Below are 20,326 nucleotides of genomic sequence, written 5' to 3'. Positions count from 1 at the left end.
TTTCAGCCATATTCCTTCCTCACATTTGGGAGACAAAAAGGATGGATCAACACGGTTCCCCGCACCCCGTTCATGCTGAGAAGCCACGACTCCACCTGGGCCTGCCTTCCGTGTCTCTCCTGGAGCAAAAGATCCATGAGGTTCCTATCCCATCAGCCCCAAGGTCTCCAACTGAGCATGCTCGGCCACAAACCAAGATTTCTTCAGGGTGCCAGATCAGTCATTTTTGCCCTGAGGAATAGTAACAGGTGTCAAAGAGAGGACTTAAGACATTTGCTGGCAGGGCCCACAGAATTCTTTAAAGATTAAAACCAGCCAGGAGTTAGAAGTCCTTCGAGGTCACCTGCGCTCCATCTTCCAAAGACGTTCTCTTCTGCGTCCCCTTTCCAAAGCGTCACATCCATGATTCCAGACCGAAAAAAATGGGATGAGAAATTTGCACACCTCTCTTTCTTGGGCCTCTCTTTCTTTTCCCATTCCACAACCCCTTGTCCCCAAGATGGCCGGACTTCCCACGATCACCGGTAATTTTTGCAATCTCTACAGCACCAAGTTCGCGGAGGGGGTGGGAGCTACCAAGAGAAGAGCTCCTGCCAATGGTCCTTGCAAGACGCGGGAGGCGGCAGCAGCATCACGCAATCCGTGGCTTGCCCACGTACCGGTTTGCAACCATCTTTTTTTAAAACGAACATACAAACAGACGACGAAAACCCCAAAACACTAATAGACCACAGTGGTCCCGTTTGCCGGCGGGCAGGGCTTCGCTCCGGAGCCAGCAAGCCTCGCGTGCCATCCGTGCCCACCTGGGATGCTTGGAACATAACTGGGGAGGGAGGGAGAAAGGGCAACACCTTTGATCGAAAGGGAAAAGAGCCGCAGGTTCGAGGTCTCAGCCAAACTCCACCGAGCGTCCAAATTTATCACTTGAGGAGGTTCTGGGAGAGGAAATCGAGGCTGTGTCTGGACACTCCCACATGGCTGGCTTTAGATGGACACTTCGTATTCCCGTGTTTCCTGGGGAAAGAGAAATACCTGGTGGTCAAAGGCCTCCGAATGGGGTGCCCGTGTGGTATTTTTTATTTATCTATTTTTATTTATTATTGCATTTATATCCCACCTTTTTCCCACCAAGGAACCCAAGGCAGCGTACATAATCCTCCTCCTCTCCATGTTATCCTCACAACAACAACCCTGTGAGGTAGGCTGGGCTGAGAGTCTGTGACTGGCCCAAAGTCACCCAGTGGGTTTCCATGGCCGAGTGGGGACTAGAACCCGGATCTCCCAGCTCCCAGTCCTGATTCCCAGGCCTATTTTTGACTAGGAAAGCCGGTTAGACTGCCCTTCCCCAGCCCGGCGCTGTCCACATGTCCTGGACTACAACTTCTATCATTCCCAGCCAGCTCAGCCAGTAAGATCGCACAGGCCTAAAACTGATATTTAACGTATTGGATGATGGTTCACCGTTAAAACTATGTTGTTGTTTATTCGTTCAGTCGTTTCCGACTAGTGAGACTAAATTTAAAACTTTAAAAGACAACAATGCTATAGAAAACCCAAATAAGTTACAAGCCAGGGAAAGCCTGGGTGAAAAGATATGTTTTCAGGAGGCGTTTAAAGGATGTTATGTTTCCTGCCTCCCAAGTCCTGACCCTGAAGTCCTTGAGATCGCAGGCTGGTTTCCCATTCCTTTCATGTGTAGTAAAATCATAAGAGCAATCCCAGCAGCCAATAAAAAAATGTATTAACAAAACCCAACGAATATAATGTGGGAGGGGTTGGCTGACCTGCTGTGATGTCATGGCATGTTCGTAGACATTCTAACTACTGAAGGGGTACTGTCTATCCTACTTGGCAGAATCTTGACACTCAGCACAAGTGGAAGAGCCGTTGGGCTTACAGGAGAGGGCACCTCGCAGAAAGCCTCTATAGAGAGGTGTCTCTATGTGTTGCTGGTGGAAGTTGGGTCTGCTGAGGCCGATGGGACACCCCATGGACTGGGGTGAAGGAGGCAACGGGGCAGAATTGTATATATTGCATTGAAAGTACCAGTCAAACTTTGGCTGCAGTGCAAACCGCTAGTGCAAGTGAACCCAGTCTGTGAAACGAGAAAACTCTAAGAAAACTCCAGTGGGGCATCAGCGACTTCCTGTTCTGTGCTTGGCATGGGGAGGCCCGGGGGTTGCCCCAGTGGCACCTGGGTAAGGTAATGGAGCAGATGTGATGGAAGCGTCGCGGTTTTTGTAGGTGGTAAAATGCGGGCCTCAGACCATGGTGACTGCGGCGGTGGGTGCGTATGGAGCGAAACATAATCAAGTGGGAGGCCTTGGTATCACGACATTAAGGCCTCACCTCCCTTTGAGCCTAATTCCAAGGCTGCTGAGTCCACTCACCCCTGTCTCGTAAATTGGGTTGTCAAACTCCGTCTCCACTGTGATTTGACTGTACGGGTGAGAGTACATGAGGGGCAAGCGCAGGCTGGAATAGTAGCGACACCTGAGGCGTGGGGGGGGGAGAGGGAAGAGAAAAGTCAGTTGCAACTCTATGGAGCCAACCACAAAAAGACCCTGTTGGTAATATCCTTAAAGCTCTCCAGAAACACTCTTGGTCTTTCAAAGGCGACGACGCATTTACTGGAGCTGTAGAAAAGGATGGTGCCAAAAGGATAACAACAGAAATACCAGGCAACCTCTTTAGAGAGATCATTATACGACTTGGGTGCCACCACTGAGAAGGCCCTCTCTCTTGAAGACATCTGCCTAGCTTCCTTCAACAGGGGCACTAGGCCTCGGACGTTGACCAATGGGTCCAAGTAGGTCCATGAGGGAGGAGAATTGGCTTTAGCTACTCTGCTTGAAAGCTGTTTAAGGCTTTCAAGGTCAATGGCAACACTTTAAATTGGGCTCAGAAACAGACCGGCAGCCAGAGCAGCTGATGAAGCCCTGGTGCATGATGCTATCGGCCGGTCCCAGTGGAAAGCATCCCAGGGCCTGCCACGCCAAGGCCCGCCTTCCCCAGCTCAGTGCACACAATCCTGCCCACGCCGTGTGCCACAAACCCAGAGCAGGGAAGGAGAGAGGAACAGAGTGCAGGATGGGCCCTGCCTGGCAACGGCTTTTGGCCCAAATTCCATTTTGGAACTCTAGGGGTGGGCGTGGTCAAAGGAAAAGGGGCGCCACCCCCCAAAAGCCAACACGTTTCAGCTTAAAGATCTCCGTGCCAGTAACGAAGCCTTCGAAGGAGCCGTTCACCTTTCAGAATGGGATGGAAATACACAAAAGCCGTGAAAGCCCGCCAATGATTGGTGGTTGTGGGAAAGGGAGGGGGCAGTGCCAATTGAGGAACTCCAAATTGGGACCTCAAGTAGGCTGGATTGGGGTCCTGCACCCCTGCTGTACAGGGAGAGGGCCCCAAATCCCATCAGGATGGGGGAGCCGCCATCTTGCCTACCCACCTTGTGATGTAGACGTACGCTCCACCGAGGAGCAGGGAGACGACGAGGACTGGGATGAAGATGGCCAGCGCCATGTTTCCCCCTTCCAAGGATGTTTCTGCCGCAGCTTCGGCTACTGGAGAGAGGAGGGTGGTGAGGAGGGGCCCGTCGGGCAAGCCTTTCGCGTCACCGTCCCTCAAACGGGCTCTTGCTCTCCTGGCAAGGGCCAGGGCTGAATTGCCAACGAGGGTCCCTCCTTGAGAACGGGAAGAGTCTCCGTTCATCAAGCTTCCGGGTGCTCTAAGCCAAGGGTAAGCCGCATGGTGCACACAGCCATCCATGCGCCCCGGGACACCTTTCTTGGTGCCTTTAAGGCACATTTTCTGACTTCACCAAAGAAGTTTCTGCTGGTGCTGAAAACGGTGGGTTCAAAGGCGTTCTTGAGTGTGTTGGGGCTCAGCCCCCGCCTCTGCCTTGTACTCAGCCCTTGGGGCAGGTGGCGTGTCCTTTGCCACGCCTCCCATGGCAGCCATTTTGTGGTGGTGCCCGGGACAGCACTTCAGATTGCTTACTGTCCCCGTGGCTCCTAGTGGTTGCCTGCCCCTGCTCTCAGTGGTGCCCTGCTTGCTTTGGACATGCCACTGAATGTGGTGACTGTCAGCAAGGAGCACCATGAACAACCTCCCCCCCCCTTTGCACTCCCCCTTCTGCCGGAGGGCTCTGCCAGGGCCAATCCTTCCCGGTGCATCACCCAAAGAGAGAAGGGGGAGGGAGAGAATGTGCCAGCAAGTAGAGCCTGCTAGAGAGGGATTGGACAGGTGAGCAAGCAGATGCAAGAGCTGTTTTCACTTGCCCAGTGCTGGCTCCCAAGAGAAAGAAGCAAGGAGCAGCCTTTGTAGCATGGGGGGAAGGGTTGGTCTCAATGGACCCAATCCCCACTGCCATGTGTCACCCAGAAGGAGGGGATGAGGTGGCCGCTCCTTTCATGGCCAACCCTCTATGCTACAGGGCCCAGAGATGGGGGGTGGGGGTGGAGACAGGCAGAGGTGTCTGCGCCCCATTTCTCTCTAAGCATCTCATGGGCCCAATCCTGCCACCATTGGGGCAGGGGGTGCTCACCTTCCAAGGCGTGTTCAAAGCTATCTTGATTCACTGGAAGAGAAGGGAAAGGGGATTTAGTTACTTACTTACTTTATTTATTTATTTATTTATTTATTTATTTATTTATTTATTTTAAACATTTGTATCCCACCCAATATCATTAAGATCTCAGGGCGGCGTACAGATAAAAGCATACAGTATAAAACAGTAAATATACACAGCTAAAAACAAATTAAACCATGAACCAAGTTAAAACAATATATAATTTAAAAGCAGTAAAACAATTAAAACAGTTAAAACAATGTGCCAGTGAGTTTAACCATCGAAGTCTTTGTTAAAAAGCCATGTTTTCACTTGGCGCCGGAATAAAATCAGCGTTGGCACCAGTCGGGCCTCCCAGGGGAGGGCATTCCACAGTCAGGGGGCCACCACAGAGAAGTCCCTCTCACTCGTCCCACCATAGCGAATGTGTTGTGCTGGTGGGAGGCGGAGAAGGGCTCCTCCAACAGATCTAAGGTCTCAGGCAGGCATCTATAAGGAGAGGCGCTCCCTCAAGTATCGAGGTCCCAAGCTGTTTAGGGCTTTAAACGTCATTACCAACACCTTGAATTCCGACCAGAAGCGTATAGGCAGCCAGTGCAATTCCTTTAAGACCGGTGTTATGTGGTCTCTGGAAGATGTACCTGCCAGCAGTCTAGCTGCAACTTCCGAGTAGTCTTCAAGGGCAGCCCCATGTAGAGTGCATTGCAGTAGTCTAATCGGGAAGTTACCACTGCATGCACCACTGTAGCTAGGATATATATATATATATATATATATATATATATATATATATATATATATATATTAAACCAATGTGTGTTATCTATCTATCATCTATCTGTCTCCGACGTTATAATAAATACCTTATAAACAGTTTAAAATATAAAATACACTACAAGTATTTAACCGGATAGGATAGAAGAAACAGCACAGGAATTGATAAAATAGCTGTAATAACCAAGAACAAAGTTTCTAAAATGCCTGGTAGAAAAGAAAGGTCTTTGCCTGATGCCAAAAAAGGTAAGAATGTAGGTGCCAGGCGAACCTCTTTGCGAAACCTCTTTGGAGAGTTCATTCCATAAGAATGGTGCCACCCCTGAGAAGGCCCTCACTTTTGTAGCCACCCAGCTAGCTTCTTTCGGCAGGCCTTGTAAGTTGACCTAAGAGCCCAGGTTGGTCCATGCAGGAGGAATTGTGGCTTTAGCTACTCTGGCCCAAAACCTGTTTAGGTCTTTTAAGGTCAACACCAATGCTTTGGATTTGGCTCTGAATTGGCCGGTCAGCCAGGGCAGCTGACGAAGCCCTGGGGTCACATGGTCCTATGGGCCAGTCCCAGTGAGTCACCTGACAGCTCCCTTTGGAAATACGTGAAGTTTCTAAACCATCTTCAAAGGGCAATGCTCATGGCCATCACCTAGCTAAGAAGTGACCAGAGTGTGGATACCTGTTGCCAGGTTAGCAATGGGACTGACAGATGCTGGGACACATGCATGAAAGGGCACAAAGGAATTCTAGAATCGTAGAAGAGTAGAGTTGGAAGGCGCCTCTAAAGCCATCAAGTCCATACCCCTGCTCATTGCAGGAAACCACCTTCAAGCATCCCTGACAGATGGCTGTCCAGTTGCCTCTAGTGTGGGAGAGCCCACCACCACCTCCCTAGGTCATTGCTTCCATTGTCGTACCGCTCTACCAGTCAGGAAGTTTTTCTTGATGTCCAACCAGAATCTGGCTTCCTGTCACTTGAGCCCATTATTCCATGTCCTGCACTCCGGGAGGCTCCAGAAGAGAAGGAAGTTTGCTGCCTCTCAGGCCCCCTTAAAGCCTACTCCGCTCCTTCCAGGTGAGCTTACCTTTGCAGATGGGGAGCGGCCCGCTCCATCGGGACGGCTGCCCCAAAATGCACTTGATGGTGACCTCGCCTATGAGCTCAAAGCCTTCGTAGCACATGAAAGTCAACGATTCCCCGGGCAGGTAGAGGCGCTTGTACAGGATTTGGTACCCGTTCTCCGGCAGCCCCGGATTGTCGCAAGCAAGGGATTCTTCAGCTACAAGGAAACACACCTGGTGAGCTACTGTTCCCCCCCCACACATTCTGATATGGCGTGGGGGAGCCGGCAACGGCTTCCTTGGCAAAGCATAGAACTGGCTCTGTCTTTTCAACGCCCGGGAGAAAGGTGCCACCAACCTAGCTTCTCCCCCTGCTGTGCTGCCGCCTGTTTTACGGGATGTGTTAACAGCACTGCGTCCTCACCTTCCTGGTGATAATGAGTGTTTTTACAACAGGACGGACAAATTAACCTGTTAGCATAGCAAGGCCGGAGGGGGGGGGGACTTTTGCACTCTGTAGGGGGGAGCATACGGGTGCCAGCAGATGTGTGAACAGAAGCATTTATCTCCTTGTCAATGTAAAAGGTCTTCAAATCACAGCTTGGCAGTATTATGGTTTATAAAGATTTTGTCGTGTCTTCCTTTCTTATATTGTTTACGGATTTCTGTATTTCTCTATGAGTTGGAAGTCGCTTTGAGACAGCTTTTTGCAGTAGGAAGCGACACGTACATTAAATAAATAATATTACTGTTGCCACAGCGGGGACAAGATATTTTGGTGCCTTACGTCGGTTCAGTTCCTAGCAGCCCCATTTTAAAAGAAAGGCAGCAGGTGCCCTGGGAGTCAAGGAAATCTCTCTCTGGTTGAGACATTGGGGAGCTGTTGAAAACCAGCGTAAGGAAAGACTCAGGGTTGGATCTGGATTTAGTCATACTTAGAGCTCTAAATGAGTGATTTATCGCACACTCATGGAAGTTTGAGGGTCCATTACATGACATCGTCAACAGTCAGGAGGTTTCCCGTGCTATTGCCTGGAAATCATGCACTTGAAAAAAGCAGAGATAATATGGTATTATTTGGGATATTGTGAGATCCCTCACCACTAGATGGCGCTGTCTAATGGGGCTTTTCAGAGAAGGATATTTTTCAATTCCAAATCACATGGTCGCGTGTGAAGGAGTGTTGTGATGGTGGGAATACTATGAGGATGAAAGCCACCGTGAGCCTGCGGGATTTTTCCTGTTTTTCCTATGTGTAGAGAAGCTCTTAGGCTTGGTGCCCTTCAGATATGTTGGACTGCAGCTCCCATCACCCACAGCCATGCTGGCTGGAGATGGTAAGAGTTGAAGTCCAAGACCTCTGGCTGGTCTCATTCAAGTCCCATTCCTTTCAATGGGTCTGTTCTTCAGTAAGACTAAATCTGAACCCAATCTCTCTATGAGAGCTTTAGATGTTCATATCCATCCAAATAGCATTCCCTGCTCTTGCAAATTAGCAAGGGGCTCAATCCACCAGGTACATCTCCTGTGCAAGTTCTGTATCTAACCCTCCATCTCTGAACTGTGGCTTCTCATTCCTGTGTGTGTGTGTGTGTGTGTGTGTGTGTGAGAGAGAGAGAGAGAGAGAGAGAGAGAGAGAGAGAGAGAGAGAGAGAGAGAGAGAGAGGACATGGCTGGGGAGGTAGAAATGGCAAAACAACCGCACACATCCATAGAGGAAAAGACCAAACTTACACACGCAGTGGGGCAGCCGTGAAGTCCAGATGGGCGTCCCTGTTTCCCGGCTATAGCAGGTCAGGAGGGAGCTTCCTTCGAGCACAAAGCCTGGATTGCAGGTGTACTGGATCGTGGTCCCAACCAGCAGCACCGGGTCAGAAATCAGACGGGTCGAGTGCTCCACCTCCCCAGGGTCTGTGCAGTACATAACTAGGGCAAGAAGTAGAAAGAGAGGAATGGAACATCACTCTGGATGAAAAGATGTCTGCCTTCCATTGCGAAACGCGGCCTCTGGCTTACAATTTTAGAGGACTTGGAGGGTTTTGGTTCTGAAATGAACTTTTGCTTCTAGTCCTCATGAAGGTTTCGAAATTATTATTATTATTATTATTATTATTATTATTATTATTATTATTTATTTATTTATTTATATAGCACCATCAATGTACATGGTGCTGTACAGAGTAAAACAGTAAATAGCAAGGCCCTGCCGCATAGGCTTACAATCTAATAAAATCATAGTAGAACAATAAGGAGGGGAAGAGAATGCAAACAGGCACAGGATAGGGTAAACAGGCACAGGGTAGGGTAAAACTAACAGTATAAAGTCCGAACAACATCAATCTGATGGCGATGTGACATCTGAGGATTTAATTGATCTCATGCCGACGGCTGCCCACAGATTCATGGCCGAAAGTCGGGAAACTGCAGAATTTCTCACGCTGAAATCATGGTATATGGAATTATAGCGAATGGACATACTAACTAAAATTAGCTAAAGGCAAAGTCAAAGCATTTGACTTTTATAAAACACGGCAGGATTTTGTTCTATGTACTGATCAGGGACATGCACAGCGGTAGATGTCAAAGCCTTTCCTCAGATTATGCAAAAGAGACTAAAAATAAGTTTGGTATAAAGAAGATTTATAAGGAAAACGTTTAAGCAGCCCACAAACTCCACATATATTTTGGTCTGCAAGCAAAGCGAAAAATATCAATAGAGTTTAAATGTACTGCCCTCTGCCATGATATAAATTCAATACATTTATTTTTATTTATTGACTTATTTTATTGTTCATTGTTTTGGTTGATTTTGTTTTGGAAAATCAATACAATTATTTTCTTTCTTTTTTTAAATGATCCTAGAGCATGCTGGTTTTGCTTTAACTTGGGGTGCTCCCAGATGGGGCTTTTATAGTGGAATTTTCCTGTCTCAAACACAGAATTTATCATGATTCTAGGAGAGGTAATCTTCTATTTCCAACCCTCCCATTTCTTCTCCTACTTCCTACTTCTTCTTCCGTCTTTTTTCCTTTTCAGGAAAAAGATTAATTAAGGAGGAAAAGGCAGAATAGCTACACAACAGATTTCATAGAATCATAGAATAGTAGAGTTGGATGGGTCCTCTAAGGCCATCTAGTCCAACCCCTTGCTCAATGCAGGAATCCACCCTAAAGCATCCCTGACAGATGGTTGTCCAGCTGCCTCTTGAAGGCCTCCAGTGTGGGAGAGCCCACAACCTCCCTAGGTGACTGGTTCCATTGTCATACCACTCTAACAGTGAGGAAGTTTTTCCTGATGTCCAGCCGGAATCTGACTTCCTGTCACTTGAGCCCGTTATTCCATGTCCTGCACTCTGGGAGGATCGAGAAGAAATCCCAGCCCTCCTCTGTGTGGCAACCTTTTAAGTCTTTGAAGAGTGCTATCATGTCTCCCCTCAATCTTCTCTTCTCCAGGCTAAACAGGCCCAGTTCTTTCAGTCTCTCCTCAAAGGGCTTTGTTTCCAGACCCCTGATCATCCTGGTTGCCCTCCTCTGAACACGCTCCACCTTGTCTGCGTACTTCTTGTATTGTGGAGCCCAGAACTGGACGCAATACTCTAGATGAGGCTTAACCAGGGCCGAATAGAGAGGAACCAGTACCTCACACGATTTGGAAGCTATACTTCTATTAATGCAGCCCAAAATAGCATTTGCCTTTCTTGCAGCCATTTTGATTGGTAGCACAAGGCACCTTCCGTCTGGATGCCTGCCCCCTGGTTTAACTCTGGAGTGGGAACAGATGTGTTGAAAATGGCCCTGTTTCCTGGTGCATCTCAAAACCGGTGCTTCGGTCTGTCCATTTGCAAACAAAGCCAGAGAGACGTTGTCTTCCTCTTCAAAGGAAACCAAAACTATTGCCGCAAAAACTACTTGAGCTGCCCACCTCTGAAAGAGAGAGGACCAGTAGCAATGGAAACAGAACCACACCTCCATGTTTCCTTCAGGGGCAGCCCTGTTCTCCCTGCGTAATTGGGAGCTGCCAAATGTTTTCCCCAGCCATGCTCTTGTGCCTCTAGCAGCATCGGGACATATAGAAATGACACAGGTGCTGCTTTTTCCTGGCACGGAGATGAAATGATTGGCAAAGCTTCATCCACTTAATTCCTTTGGACTGCGCTTTTGCTAGAGGCACAGGAGCAGGGCTAGTAAGAAAAGGTGGCAACCTTAGTCTAATCTGAAGCACGAGAAAAGACAAAAGATTTGTCGGAATCAGAAGCGGACGCAAGTGCATGCCAGCACTACAAAGCCCATACTTTTCTCACAGAAGGGCGGGTCACTGCTCCAGGTGAGGTCCCACTGGCAGGTGAGGGTGTCACTCCCGACAATATCATACCCCGGGTCACACTGGTAGGTTATTTTGGCCTCTCGAACAAGCTCTGCGTGAGAGGTGGTCTTCCAGCCGTTCTGAATTTCTGGCAAGTCGGAACAGGAGTCATTCCGGGACACTTCTGCAGCCAAAAAGAGAAATTTTCATGAGGAACTCAAGTGTTGATTAACAAACAACTTTGCATGCTAGTGAACTGCTCTTTATAGCTCTTCAGCAAACAGTGGCAACTGTACGAGACAGCAAGCTGAGTCGGATGAAGACTCTTGTGAAACCCTAAAGCTTGCTTTTTTTCTAATCTGAGCTGCTCCAAGCAGCTGTGATGGGAGCTATGACCTCTGGAAGGACTGCCCCATGACAGAATAGGCCCATTTCAAAGCCACAGACTGTACTATTGTGATGTCACAGACCAGCCTTAGCTGGTATTTTGGCTTTATTTATTTATTACATTTATATACCTCCCCATAGCCAAAGCTCTCTGGGCAGTTTACAAAAGTTAAAAACACAAAAGTGTTTACTGTTTTTAACTGTTGTAAACCGCCCAGAGAGCTTCGACTGTGGGGCGGTATATAAATGTAATAAATAAATAAATAAATAAATAGCAGTAAACATTAAAAGTATACAAAATTTTAAAACATAAAAACAACAATATAAAAACAACAGTATCCATTTAAAAGCAACAGTTCTGGGGTCCGTTAGAAAACAAACTTAGCGTTGTTAAATGGTGTTAAATGCCTGGGAGAAGAGAAAAGTCTTGACCTGGCGCCTAAAAGATAACAGTGTTGATGCCAGGCGAGTCTCATCGGGGAGATCATTCCATAGTCGGGGGGCCACCACCGAAAAGGCCCTCTCCCTTGTTGCCATCCTTCACATTTGGCACCGCCCTTTTTTGGTTCCAGCCCTGCCCACCACTGGAATCCAGCCCTTAAAAGCTGGTTGGGATTCAGCCCTGGGGCTGAAAGAGGTTTGGCACCCCTGAGCGACTCCAGGAGATTGTCCAGGGCTGGGGGGCGGTGTACCCCCAGCTCACCCACCGATGTAGCTCATGATGAAGCCCTGCCCTTTCCCAAAGATGAGCCCAGCCGGGTCGGAGTGGAACTGGATCGTCAAGTCCGGCGTCGAGGAGTAAAGTTTCAGGGGCCCACTGCTGCCCAGGTACTGTCCCAGAATGTGGGTGCTGAGGTCATCTCCGTCATAGACAGTGAGGATGTCGCTGTTGCTCAGGTTCAAGCTATAAGGGGACAAGGCAGGCAGGCAGAGAAAGGGAACGTGAGAAGGAAGGGTTCTGTAAGAATGCAGCATCTCACAGGCATCCAAGAAAGTGGCATTATTCAGTGATATTCTGTCCCATCATCCCCATCCAGGGATGCTGGAGAAATTCAAGGCAGCCTAAGCTGAGTTCGGATTTCCAAGAATCCAACCCTGCAGAATCCGCTGTGGACCGGCCTCCGCAAGCTATGCGGTGTATGTGGACTTCCGGATTTATGTATTTTTATTTTACCGAAATTTACGCAAATTTCTTTGCGGGAAAATATCCCTGTTTCTCCTGAGACGTATGCCATGCTGGAAAATATACGTGGGGAAACGTCAACCGGAATGGTGGACAGTACGCTAAATGTTACGTACTCACCTAAACTAGGTAAATTGTTGCAAACCTTCTTATGGGATTATCTGCGTATTTTTCCGCTTAACAGAAAGTTTTAAAAATTGTTTCTGTCTGTGAACAGATGCCTGAACAAACGAACCTGCCCTCCTGCCGTTTTATCACGAGGATCTCAGGGTGGCTCACAGATAAACTCGGAACAGGCCATCCCTATTCCCAGCCATGTCGGGGCTGTGCCTTGTCACAAATCAAGCCCAGCATGCCAGATTGCAGGTATCTAAGAAGATTTGAAAACCTGACACTCCTTCTTAGGTCAGAGGCAGCAGTGGGATTTGCAGCCGTGCGTCTTGGAACACCCCACCCCCTGGTTCTCTGAGCTTCTTGGTTTCGACGCAGGTGAGCAGGAGAGGACTATACCGCTGTCAACACCCCCAGCACCATCGTGCACGAAACCCCGATGTGGAGCAAGGAACTGCCCCGTCAGGTCCGCCAATTAGCCAGAAATATTAAACAAAACAGCCGCCTGGGATGGTCCTGTGCTTTTAAAACAGAGGTGTTGAACCTCAAGCCTGGAGGCCAGACCTGTCCTACCTGTGGTCCCAATCCTGTCCTCTGGGGTTCCCCAGAGGGCCACGCCATTTCCTTACATTGGGTAGGGTGACCCTATGAAAAGGAGGACAGGGCTCCTGTATCTTTAAGAGTTGCTTAGAAAAGGGCATTTCAGCAGGTGTCATTTGTATATATGGAGAACCTGGTGAAATTCCCTCTTCATCACAACAGTTAAAGTGCAGGAGCTATACTAGAGTGACCAGATTTAAAAGAGGGCAGGGCTCCTGCAGCTTTAACTGCTGTGATGAAGAGGGAATTTCACCAGGTTCTCCATATATACAAATGGCACCTGCTGAAATTCCCTTTTCAATGCAGCTGTTAAAAGATACAGGAGCCCGGTCCTCCTTTCCATAGGGTCACCCTAACATTGGGTGGTTTCATGGCTTTTTTGCATGAAGCCATCTGAAAGGCAGAAATGCCTCTCCTGAGGCTTGACCACAGGCAGTAAGAGCACGAAGCATTATTATTATTAGTAGTATGGCCACACCCCTTTTGCCCTTTGTCCCACCCACCAATGGAAAGCGGGGGGCCCCGACAACTTCTCCACCATGGAATCCAGCCCTCGGCCTGGAAGAGGTTCAACACCGCTCTTCTACAAAGGAGACTAGCACGGATAAATTGGAAGGCGAAGCTTTCCAGGGCATAGAAATAAACGTGATCAACTGCTAATCTCTGTATCTCAGGCTGTGACTGCAAGGCACAGGAGCAGGAGGCAAGACCAGAAGTCTACCTAGGGAGATGGTGGGCTCTCCCGCACTAGAGGCCTTCAAGAGGCAGCTGGATAACCACCTGTCAGGGATGCTTTCGGGTGGATTCCTGCACTGAGCAGGGGGTTGGGACTCGATGGCCTTGTAGGCCCCTTCCAACTCTGCTATTCTATGATTCTAAGTTGACCGCAGCAGCGTTACTTTTTACCCCTTCGGTTTCTCAATTCGACACTGTTCTGCTTCTGGTGGCCAGCAGAGGGTGTTGCTATTCCAGAAACGCAGACTTTTCCCAAGATTGTATGGGAATAATGTGCACCCTCCCCGGCAAATGCTCAGGGCCGGTGCCAGACTATTTTGCACCCTAGGCAAGACGAGCTACTTGCGCACACACACCCAAATTGCGCGGAAGTCCGAACGTGTGCGCTGAGTGGAGAGCTGGGACCGGCTCACTTCGATTTGGGAACGAGCCAACCTGCTATGCAACCTGGTGTCCCGATCCCCTCTGCACTTGGGGGAATAAGGCTTCCGAGTAAGGAGGCATAGGCGGATCAGGCTGCACTGGTGCCTCCCAGTGCAACGCTTTCTCGGATGCAAGTCTTGTTGATCCATGCGCGCAGGATCGGGAAGCAGGAGAATCTGCCTGGCGAGGAGTCCACAAGTCCCCAGCTTTCCTGGGGGAAGGGAGAGGGAGTCCCGCTTGCCCGCCTGCCTGGACATCGCAGCCTGTTTGAGGAGAGAGGCGAGGCGACCCGGTGCCCTTTCCTCAGGAGTAAGGCAGAGGCTGGGCCAGGGTCGAGCTTGCCATGTGCTTTTGCTTTTTCTTCTAGCAGCGGCCTCCCGGCTCTAGGAGGGCGGCTTCCCGGCGGAAGTCCAAACGTGGAGCCCCACCCACCCCAGCGTCCCTGGCTTCGCTTCAGCTGGGCAGGCGTGGGGCGCCATCTCGCCCACCTAGGCCCAGCTGAATCCTCGGGCTGGGCCAACTCACAGCCAACAACATGCATGAATGCTGCATGGCAACTGGCACCCCTCTTATCTTGGCGCTCTAGGCGGCCGCCTAAGTGGCCTCTATGGTAGCACCAGCCCTGCAAATGCTGCCTCCAGAAGCATACTGCCTCTGCTACTGGAAGCAGCACACAACCATCAGGGCTAGTAGCCATGGATAGCCTTCTCCTCCAGGAATTTATCCAACCCCCTTTTAAAGCCCTCCAACTTGGTGGCCATCACTACATCCTGTGGTAGCGAGTTCCATAGTTCAACTATGCACTGTGTGAAGAAGGACTTCCTTTCGTCTGTCCTGAATCTCCCACCCATCAGCTTCCTGGGATGACCCCCTTCGATTCTAGTATTATGAGAGAGAGGAAAAAAATGTGTCCCTATCCACATTCTCCACACCAGGCATCATTTTATATGACACCAGGCATCATTTTCTCCCCTTACCCTTTCCCCCCAAACTAAACATTCTCTAGTTTACTCTCTAGGAAGGATGTTTAGGATTGCAGCCTAAAACAGTATATAAATTGCTTTTGTAAAAGCTATTTCTATATCACTGTTTGCATATCTCTTGTTGTACGCCGCCTTGGTCACGTTTGTAGAAAGGCGACATATACATATAATAAATAAAGATGCGTGCCTCTGTTTTAAACAGTTGCCTGGGTGGATGACCACTGGCGATAGCCATAGGGATGGCGGTGTGGCGAATAGGATATGTTGTGAGAATTGCACAAACCAGCATTGTTGAACGTGAGAAAATTGATGCCCTGTATGGAGAGGACCGGGATTTGCCAGGGATTGTGGGATCCAGCTGGGTGTAACAGCACCCAAGGGTGCTTCCACACCTCACCCAAGAGATTCTTGTGGCTGGGTCCCTCCTGGCTGTGTGCCGGTTCAGCCGTGGCAGGCCTGAGTCGGGAGTTTGATTAACGCCCTCACTGGAAGGCACCCAGCTAATCTCTATGGAATGCTGACATTTCGTAGTAAATCGGGGCTTTCTGTCAAACGCTATTTTCTTGGTGACATTTATGCCTGCCAACTCCATGTACACCCCCTCCTCTGGAGCTGTGGAAAGTGCAGCTCCAACTTGTGTGCGTTGCTGCAAAGACCGGCTGCAAACCCTCTGAAGCTGAGAGCCGCCCCAAAGCTGATTAAAAGACGACGCGAACAGTGGGAAAGCTGGGTGCCGCTAAGAGCAAGTAGCTGTCCTAGCAAGCTGTCTGACCTCTGAAGTTCCCCCCACCCTTATTCTAAAATGATGCTTCCATCGTAAGCCAGCAAGAAAGGAACATACCACTATTAACGCCCACCTGTCACTATAAGGACGATCAGGGGTCTGGAAACAAAGCCCTACGAGGAGAGACTGAAAGAACTGGGCATGTTTAGCCTGGAGAAGAGAAGATGGAGGGGAGACATGCGAACACTCTTCAAATACTTGAAAGGTTGTCACACAGAGGAGGGCCAGGATCTCTTCTCGATCCTCCCACAGTGCAGGACACGGAATCATGGGCTCATGTTACAGGAAGCCAGATTCCGGCTGGACAGCAGGAAAAACGTCCTGACTGTTAGAGCGATACGACAATGGAACCAATGACCTAGGGAGGTTGTGGGCTCTCCCACCATAGAGGCCTTCATGAGGCAGCTGGACAGCCCTCTGTCAGGGATGCTTTAAGGTGGGTTCCTGCATTGAGCAGGGGGTTGGACTTGATGGCCTTATAGGCCCCTTCCAACTCTACTATGATGCTATGATTCTAATGCGTTCCTTGGAAAGCCATGCGGTCCAGCCCTAAAACAGGCATGCTCTATTCCCCCACTCTCGCCAACTCCACAGACGGTCTCCATGCTCAGTCTGTTCTGCAGCAGACAGTAGTTTGCATGTGAGAAGCAGGAGCAGCTTTTAATTTATAGGGGAGGCTTTGGGGGCCGTCTATACGATACCACTTTGCCTACTCGTTTCCCCCAAACCTTGCAGCATCGGACCGGCATTCCTTTTGATCCACACTGCTCTTGCATGCTCTTGGGATTACTTTGTCCTGGGGAATCAGAGATAAGTTTCAGGAGTTGTTTCAAAGATGACTGGGCAGGCTGGGGGGTGGGGCGGGGCACTACGTCCTTTGGAGGCTCCTACAGCTCCCCCTCGACTTCTACCTCAGCTGCCCTCCAGCCACAGCTCAGTTGACAGTCAGGAGGGCATGAAATACAGGCGAAGATTTCTGCTTTCTGCACCCGGAGGAAGATAAATGATTGGGCAGAGGCGGTGCTGAGGCATCCATGTCTATGGGGCTCTCTGTGGCCATCTGTTTTCTCTCCATGCTGCATGCCGAAATCGCAGCTTGGTTTGAGGTTGGATGGCAGACTTGTGGATTTAGTGCGACGCACAGACCCAACGTGCTTAAATAAATGGACGGCTGGTATTTACAAAGCCCTTCGTGAGCTCAAGGAGTAAATAATGTCACCGAACCAGCTTTTGCCTAAATAGTAAAGCAGATTTTGTAGTAAAATATTCTCTCTCTCTCTCTCTCTCTCTCTCTCTCCATCTCCCCCCTCCTCCTCCTCCACCACCCACTGGGTGCTTCAGTACAACAGGCTTCTAATGCTACAAGTCAGAAAATCCTAAATGCATTTTCTGCGGAAGCAGAAATTCTAGATATGCTCAGTGGCACTTATTCCTTTATCAGTTCCTAATCTTAGCAAAGGATTTTCCTGCTCCATCTTACTTTATTCATGGCATTTCTATCTCCCAGGCTAGCATGCATGGGGTTATTTCTTTCTGAACATCACAACAACCTTCTGGAGTAGGCTACGCTGAGTTACAGAGATTCGGTCAAGGCCATCTAGAGCTTTTCTACATGAGGCCCTGTTGATCGCTGTATTTACTTTTGGTTTCTTCATAGAAGAAACCGGAGCCTCTAGCTTTTCTGCTGCATAACCTCTAGGTGGAGCTGTGCTACAGTGGAGTAGTGCAAAGACACGAGGAGGTACAGCGCTTTCAGAAATAATACCTCATTTTCCCCATTCCAAAAGAACACCAAAAAAACCCCAGGAAAGTGTGAAACTGGAGGACCTTGACAAGAAGCCATAAACAACTGTGTGTAAGGAATCGTGAGCGCACAATAAATGCCTCCTGGAAAAAAGCTGCTAGTGTCATGACATAGGGGGAATCTGAACCCAGATCTCCCCTGGCTAGATCCAACACTTGCCTCCCCGCCCCATCATCCATTTCTCCACTTCCTCCTCCTTGCTGATCATTTCCTCCTTGTCCTACTCCTCTGCTACTCCAGAGTCACGCAAACACTTGCGGGAGAGGATGATAAAAGTAATGCCACCAAGTGGTGATCACTTAGACCAGCTTTCCCCAACCTGATGCCTTCCAGGTGTGTTGGACTACAACTCCCATCATGCTCTGCCAAAGTGGAAAGGGAGTGTATGTCTCCAGCTTCTATTGCTAACTCTTAATCAGGGTTCTCAGTTGCTTATCATGGCTCAGCTTCCTCCAGTCCATACATCATGGTGAAGTGTTTTCTCCCTTTCCATTCCACTTGACTAAGAGTTCTGTGAAACACGGAAGAGTGCACATTTCATCATAAACTGGCACGATACCTTTTAACATCATATTTTAACGGCTCTGTATACTATGCACTGAAGTTATGTCCTAAGAATCTAAGAAATGTGCTGAAGTTGGTTCAGGCCAAAACCTTCTCTAGTCCAGCGTTCTGTTCCCACAACGGTGAACCAGATGTTTCTTTGGGAGCGCAGAAGAAGGACATGTCTGCTAAATGTGCAGAGAACATTTTTTATACCCCCCAAGCCCGCAAGGATGTGTGCATGCGTGTGTGTTTTTAAACCCCTTTGTGGAACGGGGAAAGATGGGTTTGCTTTTCAAAAATAATAAATGTTTCCCAACCCTTTCCAGCACCATTGCTGCAAACTTGCCACAGCTGCAATCCAGCAGTAGAAACTATGCAAGAAGAAATATAAGTGCTTATAGATAGGGTGTCCCTATGAAAAGGAGGACAGGGCTCCTGTATCTTTAACAGTTGCATAGAAAAGGGAATTTCGGCAGGTGTCATTTGTATATATGGAGAATGTGGTGAAATTCCCTCTTCATCACAACAGTTAAAGCTGCAGGAGCTATACTAGAGTGACCAGATTTAAGAGAGGGCAGGGCACCTGCAGCTTTAACTGTTGTGATGAAGAGTGAATTTCACCCTCTTCAATTGACACCTGCTGAAATTCCCTTTTCAATGCAACTGTTAAAGATACAGGAGCCCCGTCCTCCTTTTCATAGGGTCACCCTATTATAGACCCACTCCCCATAAACACGCACACATGCAGCAAGAGAATTGACTGGTTGGAAGAAAGAAAGCCCTTTCTGTACAGCAGACCATTTCAAAACAGCCTTTGCTGCCATAGGAAAAAGCGATCAATGTAAAAAGCGCAGTGCCTTCCAATCAAACGGAATTGCTAGCACCTGCAGGGAGGTTTTTGCACTCGGAAATCAAGACCCTAGTGTCTCCGGCAAGGCCTGTTAATGAGCCGGGGTCATAGGGAGAGGTGCCAGGCAGGAGATGGAGAGAGCAACTCCTTATTCCCCTAGATCTTCTGCTTCAGCAGCAGAGAAACAACATCACTGGCAAAGAGGACCGTCTCCCCCTCCTGCAAATGGATTTTATTTATTAGCGGGTGAGCTTGATTGTGCGCTGTGATGTATGCAGAGGTCCATGGCCGGGGCATGCAAACATCCGAAATTGCTTTCTTCCCTCTTTCAGCTGGGGGACAGTGGGTTCACGCAGCAAGCAAATTGCAATTTGTGGGCTGAGGTTTGCCACACTTGCTAAAGCACTGCATGTAAGCCAGGACTGCTGTTCCCCTTGCAACACCCCCCAGGACACACCAGCAGCTTATGCCATGCAACAGACTATAGTGTGTTTTAGGGTTGTGCTCCGCTCCGATTCGGATAGCAAATCCAGAGCGGACCGACCTGATCAGCCTCCGCCACAGGCGGATCTGGGTCGAGTCGGGCGAGCTGCAGATCGAGGCGAAGTGGTTCGCCTCCATCCGGAGCTCCGAACACAGGTAAGGGGGGAGGGGGCTCACCTGGCCCCAGCACCACTGCTGCAGTCCATGAGGCGATGGCAGCGGAGCCAGGTAAGGGGGCAGGGGGGCTTACCTGCCTCCGTCGCAGCCCGGCACAGGCTTCAACTGAGGGCCAGGCCTCAGTTGGAGCCTGCACCTGACTGTGATGGACGCAGGTAAGTGGGGGGGGAGGGGAACTTACCTGGCTCCGCTGCCACCGCAGTCCGTGTGGTGACGGCAGTGAAGCCAGGTAAGGCGGCAGGGGGCAGGGGGGCTTATTTGGCCCCCATTTTGCCCCCCCTTCCCCACTTCCCTGCTTCTGGAGGCAAGTAAGTATGGAAGGTGGGGCAAAATGTCGATTGGACCTTCTGGATCTCGCTCGGTGGAGCGGAGCGAGGGAGGGTCGGATCGGCCTGAAGCGGATCAGCCTGATCCGAAAGTTGTGGATCAGGCCACGAAGTGGTTCGGGGGGGGGGGGGGAGGGGCGTGCACAGCCCTAGTTTATTTGTCAGCTACTTAAAATCTTCATCCCTTCATTGCTTTTCCTTCATTTCACCAAAGAAAGTAAAGTGGCTAACA

General features: G+C 49.4%; 1 protein-coding gene across 1 annotated transcript in view; it reads right to left on the bottom strand.

Annotated features, from left to right (window-relative positions):
* Positions 1-644: 644 nt before the first annotated feature.
* SEZ6L (seizure related 6 homolog like) overlaps positions 645-20,326 on the bottom strand; it is a 92,625-nt gene continuing 72,943 nt past the window's right edge. The window contains exons 10-17 of the mRNA XM_063143960.1: positions 11,797-11,993; positions 10,692-10,886; positions 8,135-8,326; positions 6,424-6,618; positions 4,550-4,582; positions 3,452-3,566; positions 2,391-2,493; positions 645-1,014 (exon numbers count right to left, since the gene is read on the bottom strand). Of these exons, the coding sequence (XP_063000030.1) occupies positions 985-1,014; positions 2,391-2,493; positions 3,452-3,566; positions 4,550-4,582; positions 6,424-6,618; positions 8,135-8,326; positions 10,692-10,886; positions 11,797-11,993 (1,060 nt within the window). The 3' untranslated portion in view covers positions 645-984. The remainder of the gene's footprint in view (positions 1,015-2,390; positions 2,494-3,451; positions 3,567-4,549; positions 4,583-6,423; positions 6,619-8,134; positions 8,327-10,691; positions 10,887-11,796; positions 11,994-20,326) is intronic.

The sequence above is a fragment of the Elgaria multicarinata genome, chromosome 18, assembly GCF_023053635.1.
Source record: "Elgaria multicarinata webbii isolate HBS135686 ecotype San Diego chromosome 18, rElgMul1.1.pri, whole genome shotgun sequence".
NCBI classification, from domain to species: Eukaryota; Metazoa; Chordata; class Lepidosauria; order Squamata; family Anguidae; genus Elgaria; species Elgaria multicarinata.
Note: the sequence above shows the minus strand (reverse complement) of the source record. Positions and strands in the feature narration are given on the sequence as shown.